Source organism: Pleurodeles waltl, chromosome 2_2 (genome assembly GCF_031143425.1).
Source record: "Pleurodeles waltl isolate 20211129_DDA chromosome 2_2, aPleWal1.hap1.20221129, whole genome shotgun sequence".
Classification (NCBI taxonomy): Eukaryota; Metazoa; Chordata; class Amphibia; order Caudata; family Salamandridae; genus Pleurodeles; species Pleurodeles waltl.
Window position 1 is genome coordinate 656,637,455 of NC_090439.1, and position 15,190 is coordinate 656,652,644.

General features: G+C 42.2%; 1 protein-coding gene across 2 annotated transcripts in view; it reads left to right on the plus strand.

Annotated features, from left to right (window-relative positions):
- The window catches only part of LOC138282526 (uncharacterized), a 135,178-nt gene that overhangs the window by 93,555 nt on the left and 26,433 nt on the right, over window positions 1-15,190 (plus strand). For both annotated transcript variants that reach the window (XM_069220213.1, XM_069220214.1), the window contains exons 2-3: window positions 4,642-5,193; window positions 10,714-10,871. In XM_069220213.1, coding sequence (XP_069076314.1) covers window positions 4,642-5,193; window positions 10,714-10,871 — 710 coding nt within the window. The remainder of the gene's footprint in view (window positions 1-4,641; window positions 5,194-10,713; window positions 10,872-15,190) is intronic.

Here is a 15,190-nt window from a genome sequence, read left to right on the forward strand (position 1 = left end):
TGCCCTACCATATACTAGAGACTTATAGGTAGGTTAATATTGCCAATTATAATTAGCCTAATTTGCATATCCACTTTACACAGAGCACTGACCCTGGGACTGGTAAGCAGTACCCAGGGCACAGGCAAGAGTCAGTAACCACCAGTATCTGTCCAAAAAGTTTGGGAGTGACCAGGGCAAAAAGGAGGACTTTTCCCCAAAAGGGATCATCGATGAATCTGGACCAAAAAATTAAATCGTTGAACCATTCTTCTGAGAAGTCGTTTCTGCTCCTCCCATCAGCCAATATGCAAATTAGCATAGCTGGGGGCAAAGCTGGTGCCCATCACCGTTCCCCTCTTCGGCCTGTAGACTTTAGCACTGAACAAGAAATTGTTATTTTCCAGGCACCATTGTGTCATTTTTATCAACTTATCTGTATGTTTCAAGAGTGCTAATGGTCTTGCGCTAAAACAATACTCCATTGCACTCAATCCATCACTGAGGCTTATACTGGTATACAATGATGCCACATCCATGGAAATCAACACACAACTGTATTCCCATGGGACATCAAAAACTCAGGAAATCCCCAGTGTCACGAATGTAGGAAGTAAGATTTTTCACATATTCTTGCAAGAAAAAAATAGGTATGCTCAAATAAACTGCCAATGGCTGATATTATTGGACGGCCAGGGTTTTTTTTTCATACTTTTGTGCTCTTTGGGGATCAAATAAAGCACTGGTAGCCTGGGATTATCATTCGTAAAATACACGTATTCCTCTTCAGTCAGAAGACCCCCATCTCACCAATCCATCAATTTCAAATGAAAAGCTGATTTTACTAGTCTGACCTGAGAGATAGCTGCCTTCTCATAACACCTGACATCACCCAACTGGCCCGTGGCCTCCTCTATATACATTTCTAAGGGCCACAACACAATGTTGCCACCCTTATTGGCAGTTCTCACCTCCATCTGATCTTTTGGATGCAATTTCTTAATCATCTTACTCATCTTTCTCTGCATGCCAAGTAACTCTTTGTCTGTTTTTGGTCACAATACAAGCTTTTTAACTCTTGAGAGACAAATTCTGCAAATAAATCAAGACCATCTTCCGCAAGATTTGGAACAAAAGTAGAAACTGGTTTAAACAGTAGGCAGCTTCCTAATCCACAACCAAACTCACTGATGTTATCATTGTGTTTTCCGTTACTTCCTTCTGTATGCCCACATTTTCATTCTCTAGCACTTGGAGTTCTACAAGCAACTTTATGTCTACAACTTGTACATTCCTGTTTGCCGCTGACCTGGACTGACCTGACTCCTTGGTCTTTTAACTTGCACTCGGGTGGCATAAAATTTCAGCAGTTTTAAATCCTGACACATTTATATAAATCCACTTGCCTCCTAGGATAATCAAAATTCATTTCTCCGCAGAATGTTCGGCACAAAGCAAGCACCTTCTTCTCATCATCATTATCTGTACTTCTGACAAACTAATTTTGGACTGTATTTGCCTGTCTATTTGCTAATTTTGCATTTTTGTTTCTGATCTTGTGTGTTTTTTGGTGTGTTTTTTGACCGCCTGCACCAATGCTCTTTTCTGCGTTTTCCATTTGACTGGATCCCATCCTTCTGGGCCGCAAATTTAATATCCTTTCCAGATGAAAAAACGCAACTCATCAATTACAGATGGCTCTTCTAAATTCAACTCTTTACTGCTCACACTCATGTCTTTCGGGTCGGTTTCTACATCTGAAGTTACCACGGATGATGCTGTACTTTGACACTCCTCCTTCTTCTGCACATTGCTAGCAGAAAGTCGCTCCCAACGTAGTTTATGAAACCTACGTGCAAACGTGAATATTTGCCCTCTATCATAATCAATCTTGCCTCTCTTAAATTCATTGTTTTCCTCGATATAATGATTTCTTCTTGCTTTTTAAGCCATATATTCATCCACATATCATTTCACTTGATCTTGGTCTTCCTCTTGTGTCAGCTCATTATTTAGTCCCTCTATTTCCCGTAAGGCAGTTTGTCTGCCTATGTCTGCATACTTTACCAAAGATTGTACCAGCCACATCAACACCTCCATGTTACTTTGGGCCCATTCCTTCAGCATCTCAGGAAGAGGATTCTGAAAACTAGGAGCAATTAAAATCCAGAGTCCCTTTGGCATCCTTCCTGCTTCAAAATATATACATATATATATATATATATATATATATATATATATATATATATATATATATACATATATACATATATATATATAGAGAGAGAGAGAGAGAGAGAGAAAGAGAGAGCTATATATATTACTCCCCCACCGTGCATTGTGATTTGCATCTTAAGGGACATTATAGTTAGTAAATATAATAAAAAAATAGAAATTTAACAAAGGTTACAGGGACATTATAGTTAGGTTCTGAATTTACTTGGACATAACCACAGAAATTCAGATGTTATAGTTAGAGTTATTTCAAGTAACTATAACTCGTGCCCTAAGGTGACTATAACCAGCACACTCACCATGCACTGCTAATTACCCCAGATATTACATCACTCATGAAATCTCCTATAACATCATTGGCCTGGGGGGGGGAGTGGTCACAGTATACCTTCAATAACTCTATATTGGGATTCATACACAGCAAATCTTTTTTTTTAGTTTGGGTTTGACCTTCTAAAAATGCCATGGACTCCAATATTTATATTGTGGAACATTTAGAACATGTGTCCTTGAGAGCTAGAAGTTGTTATCCATCCAAAATACTGCAGATTTCAGCGTTTCCCCTGACCATGGTTCTTTCCATGCCCCTTCTTTGATGCCCGGTGCTGGATGATCTGTGATTCTGCAGCTTGGCAGAGGAGATATTCCATTACTACAGATTCTGTGAGTTTGTCCATAAATGGGAACCACATCTCTTTTAGCCAGACGTTTGTTTTTCAATGCCTTGATGACCTTGGTGAGATTCACCTATCCTGTAGACTTTTGAGAATGACCATCTTGTCTCCTGTCATAAACACTGCATCTCCTGTTAGGCTTAGTTCAATCCTGACCTTCCATAACTCTGCCATAGTACGGTGAGTTTCCATATCTCTCCACTCATGGCCTTTGAGAAAAGTGTTCAACTTGTTCTCCAGCAGTTCAGTTCTCTACAACTGCATGTAAAAGTCTGTACTGGAGGCTCAATCAATCACCTCTGCTGAGATTGCTCTGGGGCAGACACCATGCAAGACCAGTCGCACAAAGTATTCTGTAGCAGCAACAGTGCATATGTTATCAATGGCATTTCCTATGGGGTGTCTAGAGAGGTATTGGGCGGGGTTGCCAGCCCCTGGTCTGCATTTGATGTCAGACCCGAAGGAGCTGACAGGTTAAAGAGGACCCTCCTGGGCCTTACAGGGACTGGCTTGATGGTTTTGTCAATGTGGAGCTTGACTGGTTTTCCTTTCAGGCACCCTTGTTGCACAGCAGGGTTTTGAAAGGCATGTTCAATGGCATCGACCTATATTGTGTTGATAATTTGAGTGAACAAGATCATGACAAATGTCTCTATGGTAGTAGAGCCAATAAGGATGCCTGTTCCATCATCAACTATGAAGAATGTTTATTGCTCTTTAATCACTATACTGAGTGAGGCTGTTGAAAACACTAACAACTGGTAGTGGGTCTTGGTTTCTGAACTAAAAAAGCAGGTTCCATTTGCATGAAGCAAGCGCGTGGTCTGAGTTGGTCAAATTATGCCTTGTCCATCACATTGACTGATGCCCCTGTGTCAATGGGCATTGAGATCTTTCTCCCAAGGATAACAACTATACAGTTGAGGGGTAGGTGTTTGCTTCTTGACCTATGTTCTACAGGCAAGATGAGGAATATGTCTTCCACTATTGGCATCACATCGAAAAACAAAGTGTGAAGTGCCACAGAGAAATCTGATCTGGTAAAGTACCTCTAAAAAAACAGTCAGCCCCATGGGAGCAAACCATCTAGGAAATAAATAATCCATCAAATATTTGCTTAAGGTGGAACTATCTCCCAGTAAAATACTTACATTTAATCAAGGATTCTTTACACTGGCCTCATATAAGCTAACAATTTCATGGCTGTCACATTCTCATATATCCCCCCCGTAAACACTTACATATATAAATATAAATGCATTGTATATATATTTTGCGCTAATCTCCCCCTTCTGTGGCTGTTTGTCATTCGAAACTGAGCTCTGGATATGGTGTGTTTGTCGTCTAGAAACATATATTGGCCCTGTTGTTTTATCTTCACAGTGGGTGATGCAGATACAAAGAGAAGTCAAATCCTTATTAACCACTTGCTTCTCTAAATTCCGATGAAGATGTGTGACTTTCAGCTAGACATAGCCGCTATTTTCGTCTTTGATGATACTAATATGGTTCAAAGCCAGGCTTTTGACATAGAACAAGGTGATCAGTACCTTGGGGAGCAAATTCATTTTCATAATTAGAACACAATGCACTCAAGCTTATAAAGTCTATTTAGAACGAAGTATGTCTTAAAATCCAAATGTTTCTCTTTTATATTCTGCCCTGCATTGTAAATAAGTGCAGGTGCACTCTGCTTTTTCTGTAAGAGTTATCTTATTTCATTTTTAATTTCACACTTGCTTTGTTTTCATAGGTCTAATGCCTTGTGTGGAAAAACAACAGGCACTCCAAGGATTTATTGCTGAAAAGAAAGGCCTGCCGGGGTCTGATATTCTCGATTTACTGCTAGAGCTGACCCAAGACATCATTCCTTTGAAGCCTTGCGCAGTTGGCGTTATGACACCTGCAATTGCCAGCAAGACAACAGAAGAAAATGTGGGCCATCCCTGCAAGAAAATAAAGATTTGTGACACACCACACCATTTCCGCGATTCTGGCGTTAGCGAGTTTCTAGAGTCCATAGCTCCACCAGGGCTTCACAGTACCTGGAGTCTGCCACCCGTGTCTGTGAAGTCTGAACAGGCAGGTGCGCCAAGATTGGATTCTTCACTTGACGAGAACAGCTTTCAGTCAACATCAGTGGAATTTGAGACTATAGATGACACGGAAGATGAAAGCAAGGGAGAGGAGGGCAGTGAAAAGAACAACCCATTCGCTGTTCTGGAAAATCTGATTAAAGAAAACCAGAGTTTAAAGAAAGAAAATGCACGTTTAAAAAGGAGGCTTTTGGCAGCACAGAATGCAGGTACCTTAGGGCGGTAGGACTGTTTACCTCATGTTTACATCTAGAGTTGTAGTACATTGTGGGACAAATTTCATAAAAACATGAGTAAACATGGTTTGCAGGAGACTTAAACCACAAATTGACTTTTTTGTACATTTTGTACTCAAGAAAGTCACATATTATTAATACTTTCTTTTATTAGTTTTGTTTAAAAAGAACTTCAGATTTTTCTGCTTTCCCGTGGAAATGCTCCAGCATGGAAAGTTTTTCCTGTCGCATTATATCAGAGGCTTAAATAGAGAACAAAATTACAATTTCAGAAAAGTACTGCGTAAGCGATTTCAAGCTTTGCAAGTCCATGCGTAATCAGCTTAGCTTGTACATGTTTTTTCTTTGCATTCTGTTACCTGTAGTCATAAAATTACAGCAGAATATGCAGGAACCAAAATGCAAAGCAAAATGCCAGTCTTGTGCTCACTAGTTGTATCACCCCTCTGCATCTCTATATAGTTTACATAATTCAGCGGATGGAACCGCTCGACCATAAATTTGTTTCCCCCTTCTCCTGGCTCCATTGACATATTGCGGCTGATTCATTAAGAATTGTTTTGCTCCTATGTTGGAATGAACTGTGCAAAATATGCACTTTCTGAACCTAAAATTTAAATGCTGATCCAGTGAATCCGGACTGGCAGAATTTTACATCACAATACCATGGCATTTATCTGTTTGCTTCCTTCTTAGACTGGTTGATCAGTGCAGTTATTTGTCACCCCAGAGGAAATACTTCGCCCTCTGTAGCTGTGGGGAACCCTTTATTTGCTAACTTGTGACTTCTCATTGTCCCAAGCTGTGCCTGGGCACATGAAGCGTATGAGGTCCTTCCTTTGAGCCTTGCCATACTAAATGTCAGACGCCCATTGGTTTGTCATGTTTATTTGCATGGCGTCTATATAACCCAGGAGAGTATCCTGATGCCTAAGAAATGTGTAGCTGCCGTAATTAGAGCCTACTGGAAGAGCCAAGTTTTACGTTTCATGCAGAATTCTGCAATGCAGCTGGTAGCACTGATGTCAAAGGGATGTTGTTTTAAACTTTCAGGGCCAGGTAAAAAGGCGTTTCCCCTAGTCTTTCTTGACAAATGTGGGGAATGTGGGGGAGGAGGTTAGCCGAGCAGAGGTGTCTGGTTGGTGTGTGGAACTGGATGCAGCTCCGAAAGTATTCTGGGCCTTTTTTGTGTAGTGCTTTGCAGGTGTGTGTAGCTTGAAGAGGGTGTTTTTATGGATGGGGAGCCAGTGGAGGTCCTTGAGGAGTTTGTATATGTGAGAGCAGAGTGGGTGTTTGAAAGTGAGTCTGTCTACTGTATGCTGTAATTCTGTATGACTTGGAGTCTCTTGTTGAGTTGAAAGGCAATGCCAAGATAAAAGGCATTGCCATAGTTCAATCCACTGGTGATCAGTGCTTGGGTGATGGATGGTAGAGTGTCTAGCGGTAGTCATCTGTAGACCTTTTTGAGGAGCTTGAGGATGTGAAAGCAAGTGGAGGCAACAGTGTTAATCTGGTTGGACATTGATTGTCAAGGACCAGAGAGAGGAGTTTTTTCAAATAGGACCACTTACATCTTGTTGGGGTTGTGTTTCAAGCAGTAGGTTTTCATCCAGTTCTTGACCTCAGACATGCAACAGATGAACATCAACCAGGTGTTCAAGGTGCCTTAAGAGCGGGAGAGAATGTGCTGGGTGTAAGAGATGATGCTGAGTCCATGAGCGCAGATGATGCTGGTAAATGAGATCATATAGATCTTGAATAGCGTAGGGCTGAGCCAAAAGGCTTGAGAAACACCACAGATCAGGTTGAAGGCAGTAGATAAGTTTGGGGCTAGGCTGATTGTTTGGGGGCATCCTAAGAGGAAGTGGTTGATTAATCAGAGTACTGGTCCTTGGATTCTGGTCTTGTCGAGGCACTGGGAGGATGTGGGTGGAAGATGGTGTCGAAGTCTGCAGAGAGATTGAGTAGGATGAGTGCCCCATGTGCCCCTTGTCCATGTTTAGGTGGATAGCATTGGTGGCAATGATTAGGGTGGTCTAGGTTCTGTGGTTAGGTATGAGTCCAGATTAGAAGAGGTCCAGGAGGTGGTTCACATTCAGTTGGTCTGCCAGTTAGTTGTTTATAAGCTTTTCTAGTACTTTAACCAGGTAGGGAAGGAAGGAGATGGGTTTGCAGTTAGCCTGTGTTTTCAGGTTCACCAAGGGTTTTTTCAGGAGTGGTAAAATGGTGGTGTGTTTCCAGGGGTTTGAGAATGTGGCTTCAGTTAGAGATTCATCAAGGATTGGAGTGAGGGTTATGCATATGGGTATGAGTTCTTTGGTGAAAATTAAGTGACAGTGCGTATCTGAAGAGGCACCTGATTTGATGGAGCACATGGTGTTAATGGATTCCAGATGGGGTTATTGATGGCCAAAAGATCGGGGCAGTTTCTGGGGTGTTCTTTTCTTCGGACTAGAGAATAGTGAGGGTGGATAGGTCAGTTCAGGGTGCAAAGTTGTTGTTGATGATGCTGATTTTGTTGATGACATGAATTCCTTCACTATGGTGAAGATTTCTTATGAGGAGTTGGACATGTTTTGAATCTGTTCAGTGATTGCTGAGTGCTAACTCACAGGTAGTAGTCAGTGATTGCTGAGTGCTAACTCTCAGAAGGTAAATCCAGAAGGCTGATTTGTAGATGTCTGTGTCATTTTTGTCGTGGATGCAACTCCATCAGCATGCCAGCTGTTTTGACACTTGGTGAGCCAGAGTTCTTTCATATACCAGCCTGCCTTTGTCTTTGCCCGAGATATGGTGTTGGGTTTTAGTGGTACCAGGAAGCCAACACATGGGGTGATCCTTGTCAAGATTGGAGCTCTGTGGTCCATATTTCTTCGGGATCTCTTTTCAGTTGCACCAGGTGCTCTTGGTATTTTCAGTTTTGTATTCATTGGGTAGGAGCAGGCCAAAGTGAATGAGACAGTAGTCGGTCCAGATGAGGGGGCTGGGCTTGTCCACCTTGATGTTAGGGAGATTGGTGAATACAGGGTTATGGAGATGTCTAGCTATGTGGGTGGGATCATTCACTCTTTGGATGAACCCTAATTTGCTCAGGTCTTCCAGGAACCTGGTAGTGCTGCAGCCAGTGTGATCTTCTTGGTGAAAGTTGAGATCACCAAGTAGAATGAAGGAGTTGGAGGCTAGTGCCAGAGGGCCAGTGAGGTCCACAAGTGTGGTGCAGAATTTGGATCTTAGTCCGGGCACCCATAGAGAAGGGCCCCACAAGGGTTGTGGTGGTCGAGGTGCTGAGATTATAGACATGTGTTTTAGATAGGTGCTGGTGTTCACTGAAGTAATATATCAATTGAGTTTTTCTTTGTAGATGATAGCAAATCCTACTTCAGGTTTCTGCTTCTTTCCTGTCTAGCCAGCAGAGATGGCAACTGCGATGTCAGGGGTGGATGCTGGGTTAAACTATGTCTTGGTCAGGAAGAATAGATCCCAAAGTAGGTCTATAGCATGTATGGAGAGCAAGCAGGTGTTGTGGAGAAGGTAGGTGATGGTAGGGGATGTACCATGTGTGGATATTTTTGCAGCATGTAGTTGTGGCTGCAGCATGTGGAGGGGTGGGGGCCCAGCCATTGCGGTTGAAGGGTGTGCAGGAGGTGATCAGAGGATGCAGGTGGGTGATACATAGAAAAAGCATAAGGAGGTGCATGAGAACACACCTTCAGTCCAGGTGGGAGAGGCCTGGCTGCAGCGCCGGGATGAATGTCTAGGGTTCATGATGTGGAGTGCTTCGGCTGAGTTGTGTCTCATGCTGTTGTGGCAGACTTGGGTCCTAGCACTGGGTAAGGTTAGGTCTTTGATGTGCGTAGAGGGGCTTGTCTTTGGTGCAGTTTTGGTATACCTGTGGTGCACCTGCAACTGCATCTGCTGCGCATCTGCACTGCACTTACCATTAGGAAAGACTAAGGTTAATAGATCCTGTGGAAGTGTGTGGGACTAGACGGGCGGAGAAAGATCAAGGGGGTTATTACAACTTTGGAGGAGGTGTTAATCCGTCCCAAATGTGACGGATATACCACCAGACGTATTACCAGTTCCATAGGATATAATGGACTCGTAATACGGCTGGTGGTATATCCATCACTTTACCGTCACTTTTGGGACGGCTTAACACCTCCTCCAAAGTTGTAATAACCCCCCAAGTGTCGAGCAAAGTGACTTGGGAATAGATAGTGAGTGAAAGATGTGAAAAGGACCACAAAAAGACAGAAAGAGGCAGAAAAGAGGCAAAAAGAAGCAAAAGGATGCAATAAATGCAAAGAAGTGGCAAGGAGAAGGCATAAAAGAGGCAGAGTGAAGAGTATATAAAGATCAAGAGAATGGAAAAATGGGCAAAAAGAGGCAAACGTAAGAAAGTCGAAATGGGGCTAAAGTGAAAGAGTGCCAAAGAGAGAGAAAGAGTGGAAAGAGGGAAGAAAGAGGCAAAAGTGAAGTGAATGGATGAGGGAGAAAGAGTGAAAAATGGGGCAAAAACTGAGAGGAGGCAAAAGAGGAGTGTGATAGAGTTAGAAAAGCCAGAGGCAGAAAAAGAGGCAGACACTGGGAGTGAGGCTGGTGGTCTTAAAGCAGAGAAGATGGGTGTGAAATGGCCGGATCTGGCCTGAGTGCCAGGCACAGGTAAGGTGGTCAAGAAGGGCCAGCAGGTACCTTCTAATCCAATTCCCATAAATTTTCAAAGGAAAGTTGGAAATTTACACTGGTAAGCCTATACCAAAGATTAATGTACATGTCTGACTTTCAAGGAATTTTCAAAGAATTCAAGCAGTACTCGCTGAAATCTGTGAATGTCATCTCTTCTCAGATGTACTCACAAAAGCAAAGACTTACACTGAAATGTAGACAGTTTTCACATGTAAATGTTACAAATTAAAAGCCTTTATAGTGTTTATTTTGTATTTGTTGTTCCACTGTGTGGAAAATGTTTTTCCAGATGTAGAGACACCAATTCTTGTGGCACTTCATCCTTTTACCTACCCTGAAACGGAATTCACTAGTGCAGCTCATAGGAGTACATATACTTCTGTTTTAAGGGTGAAGAAACTACCAAAAAAAGATTTGTGAAAAACCAAAAACTCTCCAGTTTATGGGACCTTATCAACTTTAGTCAGTGACATCAACTTGGAACATCCAAAATCTGCAACTGTGAGCCTGTTTACTCTGATTTAGTGTTTTGTCACACTTGGATCAAAATCCCACATCATCGATTCAGTGAACCAGGAACATTTTTGTAAATCTTAATGAATACTGCTATTTGCTCCTCAGAGATATATTTAGGTGTACAAACAGCTTTGAGAATCCAGATGTGTCTACACTGAGGCTCCTTTTAGTCTGAGGTACAGGCTGATTTACCTTCCTAGCCAGCTGTCCAGGCCCCATTATGGAATGTATGTGTTGGTGTCTGTGTGTTTCACAAAAACAATTAATACTGTATTTTGTGTTCTTTAGCACCATTTAGGTTGCTCTCCAGAGAAACGCGTGATTCAGCTGCACATTATCTGCGACTGGTTTTGGAACACTTAGAAGGAACAAATGCTACAGCTCCTTCACCATCTGCCTTTGATGTAATAAACCAAATTTCTGTACCACATGCAACAAATGTACAGGTAAGTAATATCAAACAACATAATCTGAAGTGTCTATTGCTTATCTAGCAAACTGTCCTAGAGATTTATGCATGGGTGGAAATGTTAGTGATATTAGGAAGCAAATGCATTTGTTATGCATTGCTCTCATATAGAGCCATTTGCGTGAATGACTGAATTCTTAAATCCATAATTTTCTGCTATGCCGTAGATGGGTAACAGAACATAACAAGTTAACCACTGTTGCTATGTCCTAAAGGATCTCTAGACTGATGTGGCTGGGCTCCCTGAGAGCCTGCCAGAAAAGCACTGGAAAGCCTGTAGTACAGCTTCTGGAGTAGAGGTAAGGGTAGGCACAAACAATGGTGGAGGTGTGTGTGTGTGGGGGGGGGGGGGGCAGTTGCCAGGAGGCCATATTCTTTTGTTTTTAATTTGGGTCAGAGAGGAGAGGCCATGTTATACATGACACCTCCATGACTCTACTTTCTCTGTGCAGCAGTTGAACAGAGGGGTAGACGATTATGGGAGCCATACATATCCTAAAATTATAAATGGGTAAGAAGTAAAGTACAAGGATGTTTTCACCTTGGTGTTCTAAGTGACATCATAGACAACTCAAGACTCACTCTCACCTGATTGATGTCACTCAGAACCCTATGATGAGAAATATCCCAGTAATTCACTGCTACCGATTTATAATTCTCTGTATTGAATGTGCTTTATTTATTCCAAACATAGCACCTTGCAACTGTTACAGCACCCTTTGTACTAGAAAGCACTGAGAGACAAATTCACTAAGCCATATGCTCACCAAAATCAAAATACTTTTTGCAGAGGCTTGATTTATAAGGGTTAATTTACTTCTGCATTTTACAGAATACAAATTTACACCCACAAATCTATTTAATCACAGGTAATATTACACCAGTATGATATAATATGTATAAATGGGATAAAATCCCCCTGCCTTATAAGAATATTGCAAGTCATCGAGGAGTTCAGTGATCATATAAAGGGAGGAATCCAAAGGCAAAGTTCCTTTATCATAATCATGGGACTCTGAAGTGTCTTGCAATATCCTTATGTAGGATGGAAGAGGGTATTTTATTCCATATAATACATGGTCACATTATCACCCTTCCTTCAATCCTTGGTCTCTTCCTCTTGTATAAAAAAGAGATAGTATGGTTGCAGACATGGCAAATAAACATGGAATTAAGTGAGCAATAAAACACATCAAAAAGCAGTTTGCTGCAAAAATATGTTCAAATTGGTTTAATTTAAGGCAGATTGAAACAATGCTGAGGCTGCGAATGTGTAGAGAAATGCAGACCCACTCTATTTTATTGAAATGAGCTGTGCTGTGCAAAGAATGCATATGTTGCCATTAATAACTCCTTTCTACGCATCATTGTTTGTTTTAGAAAAACAGATCGTAAGAATGAAAAGCCAACTCTTGTTGTATTTTTTCAAGCTGCAGCAGTAATTATGCCCCAAGACCTATCCTTCACGCTGGCAGGACGCATTGTAAAGTCAGAAGTCAACTGTTACATCTCAGTTGACCAGCTACTTTACAAGTCACCTGTAAAAAGCACAGACAGTCATTTATATACAGATTGCAAGGCTCCACATTTTATAATGATGTATTAATATGTATGAGAAACTATGCCCTTGGGGTGGGTTTTAGGGTAGAAGTGCCTGGGAAATTTAGTGAACAGTTACAAAGTTGTTTGTGGATATTCACATACTTGTCGATTCTAGATAAGGCTGAAGGTTCTATGATTGGATCCTCAGAGCAATACACAAAACATTAAAAAACAAGTAGACACTAAGCAAATGCTCAAATATTGAAATATGATCAAATACAAGGTCAGTGCAAGGGGGAAGTGACCTAGACTTCAGCTGAATATAACAAACTTAAAGAATTATCAGTGTACCATGAATGTAATACAAAAGAAAATGTATTACTTCATATATAAGTTAGATTTATATTAATCACAACGTTTTTCTGTAAATCTCGATTGAACATGTCATTCTGTTCACAAGAGAGTATTAAAATTGTTTACATGGTAGGTGCTCCTAAAACAGTGAAAGTGCTGAAGTGCAGGTAAGTGAAGGTGATATATACAGTCAGTGCAGCGTGTGGTGTTAAGAAAATTATGAACTTCAAGTGGCTCCTTCAATCCAGGGTGCCCTGAAGTTTCACAAAAATGTCTTTGTCTTTGTCTCATCCACTCTTTGGAGATGTGTCAACGTTTCGACCCCGTATTGCGTTGAGTCAAGGTGGGGTCATCATCAGGACAAGGATGAAAGGATTGGAAGCACCTACAGGTAGTGTAAATCACTGTATTAGAAGGGGTCTGGTGAATCCGTATATACAATGTGATTAGTATATAGCCTGGAAAACTCACCCAATATTCCAGTGTACAGAACCAATCAGGTAATGAGGGACATTTTCCTGTTGGGGAATAATTACATAATTCAGTGTGCCAGATAATCAGGAAGATTGATCTGTGTGAAAATTATTGGACTTACAAGGTCCGTAAAAGTCCCAAAGTCTAAGGATCTGCGCTTGTCTGTTGCCGCAGTGATCAGGAGCGCCAGAGGTCGCTATTATCTGGGGTTTGGAAGACTTCTAAAAGAGAGATGATTTACTGGTTAAGCCAGTGTCCCGAGTTAGCATAGGGTTTGGTGCTGGAAGTAGAGGTTAGTCGATCTACCAAATGGACTTACAATTGGTGGATCAATCTCGCTGTGTAGGGTAGTTAACTCATCCAGGGGCTGCAGAGGCCAAGGAGCGCCGTGATTTCAGGGGCTTAAATTATCTAGAATGCAAGAAGTATACATGAGAGGATGAAACCCCATCTGTTGGGGGGGGGATTTGGTGAATCCTAACCCAGGTAACCACTTACTTGTGCTTAGGGCTGCCGCCTCAGCAGCATGCGGTCGTAATTTCAGCCGGTTAACCAAAAACCGGGGGGAGAACCTCTATGTGCATCCGTGATTAATCCAGGAAAGACAGGAAAGCCGTCGTACGTAATGCGAACGTTCGGCTTAAAACGCTCTGCCTCCATATTGGAGCAAGCATACAGCGCTGTGATTGGTTCAGGTACTAACCAATCACTGCAGAGAATCTACTGCCTTTGCTAAGCCGTATGTGTGGATGCGGAAGTCGGACCCAGATGGGAGAGTTCCCTTTCTGGTCCGCTCTATCCGCCAAACATGTGGGAGGGCCGCGGGCCTGTAAATGGGTTGAGGAATAGCGTGCGTGTTCCGAGTATTATAACGGAACACACGCGGGGGCCGAGATTGTATTAAACTTCAATGCGGGTCGAGTTGGAACCCCAATCCAATAGGAGCCAGAATGCCCGACTGAATGAAGAAGTGGTTCAGGCACCTGATACGTTCAGGTCGATGCAAGGGCTAGAGCAACATCTCGTGGTGTGTTGTGGCAACCAGAAGGGTTGCGATGGTGATGAAGGCATATATAATATCACTAGGATATAATGTATATAGAAATTGGGCAAACCGTGTTATTCAGTTATCGGTAGAAGCAGCTACAGGTGTTGAAAATAGTGAACTATTGCATTCAAGGACCCATTACCGCAGGTGACCAGCAATATCAAATGAAATGAAAATAAAAAATAAAATTAAAAATAAATATAATTATAAAGTATAAAGTATGTTGAAAATACAACAGGAGGCACTCTATGTATACACAACCTATGCATAAAAACATATGTATATACAACCCCATCAGGGGGGACAGTGTCGAGTAAGCCTTATGTCATGTGATACAGGTTTATTCATAAGCATGTCGTGTTGGCCCCAGGGGATACATGCACATGTACAATCTGATTGGCGATACACCCCAGGTGGATGGACAAGCAGATTGGTCACAGTCTCCTCCGGGTTCTTAGAGCAGTTTTTGGCAAACAAGTTTTAAAATTCCTCAGTTTTGGAAATTGGCCACCTTGGCACATTTAGCACCACAACTAAGAGTCTAGGATGGGTGGGACACCGCATTGAGGTTTAGGACTCTCTCAGGATGAATCCAGGTGCGGGTTCAAGATGGTGGGTGCCTTTTATGTCCTTCTGAACAGGAGGCCAGCAAACTAGCCCTTGGAGTCACTTCTGGTATCCCTGAATGCAGATAAAGATGTAGGGCGCAACTGCAGGGCTGTCCTCTGAGGGTTCAAGGCAGGCTCCAGGCAGCAAAGTAGTCCTCCCAGGAACAGCAGCAGGCTGGCAGAGTGAACTGCAGGTCACAGCAGCAGGCAGTCCTCAGAGAGTCCTTCCGGAGGTCGAGAAGTGAACTGAAGTCTGGATCTAAAGATCCT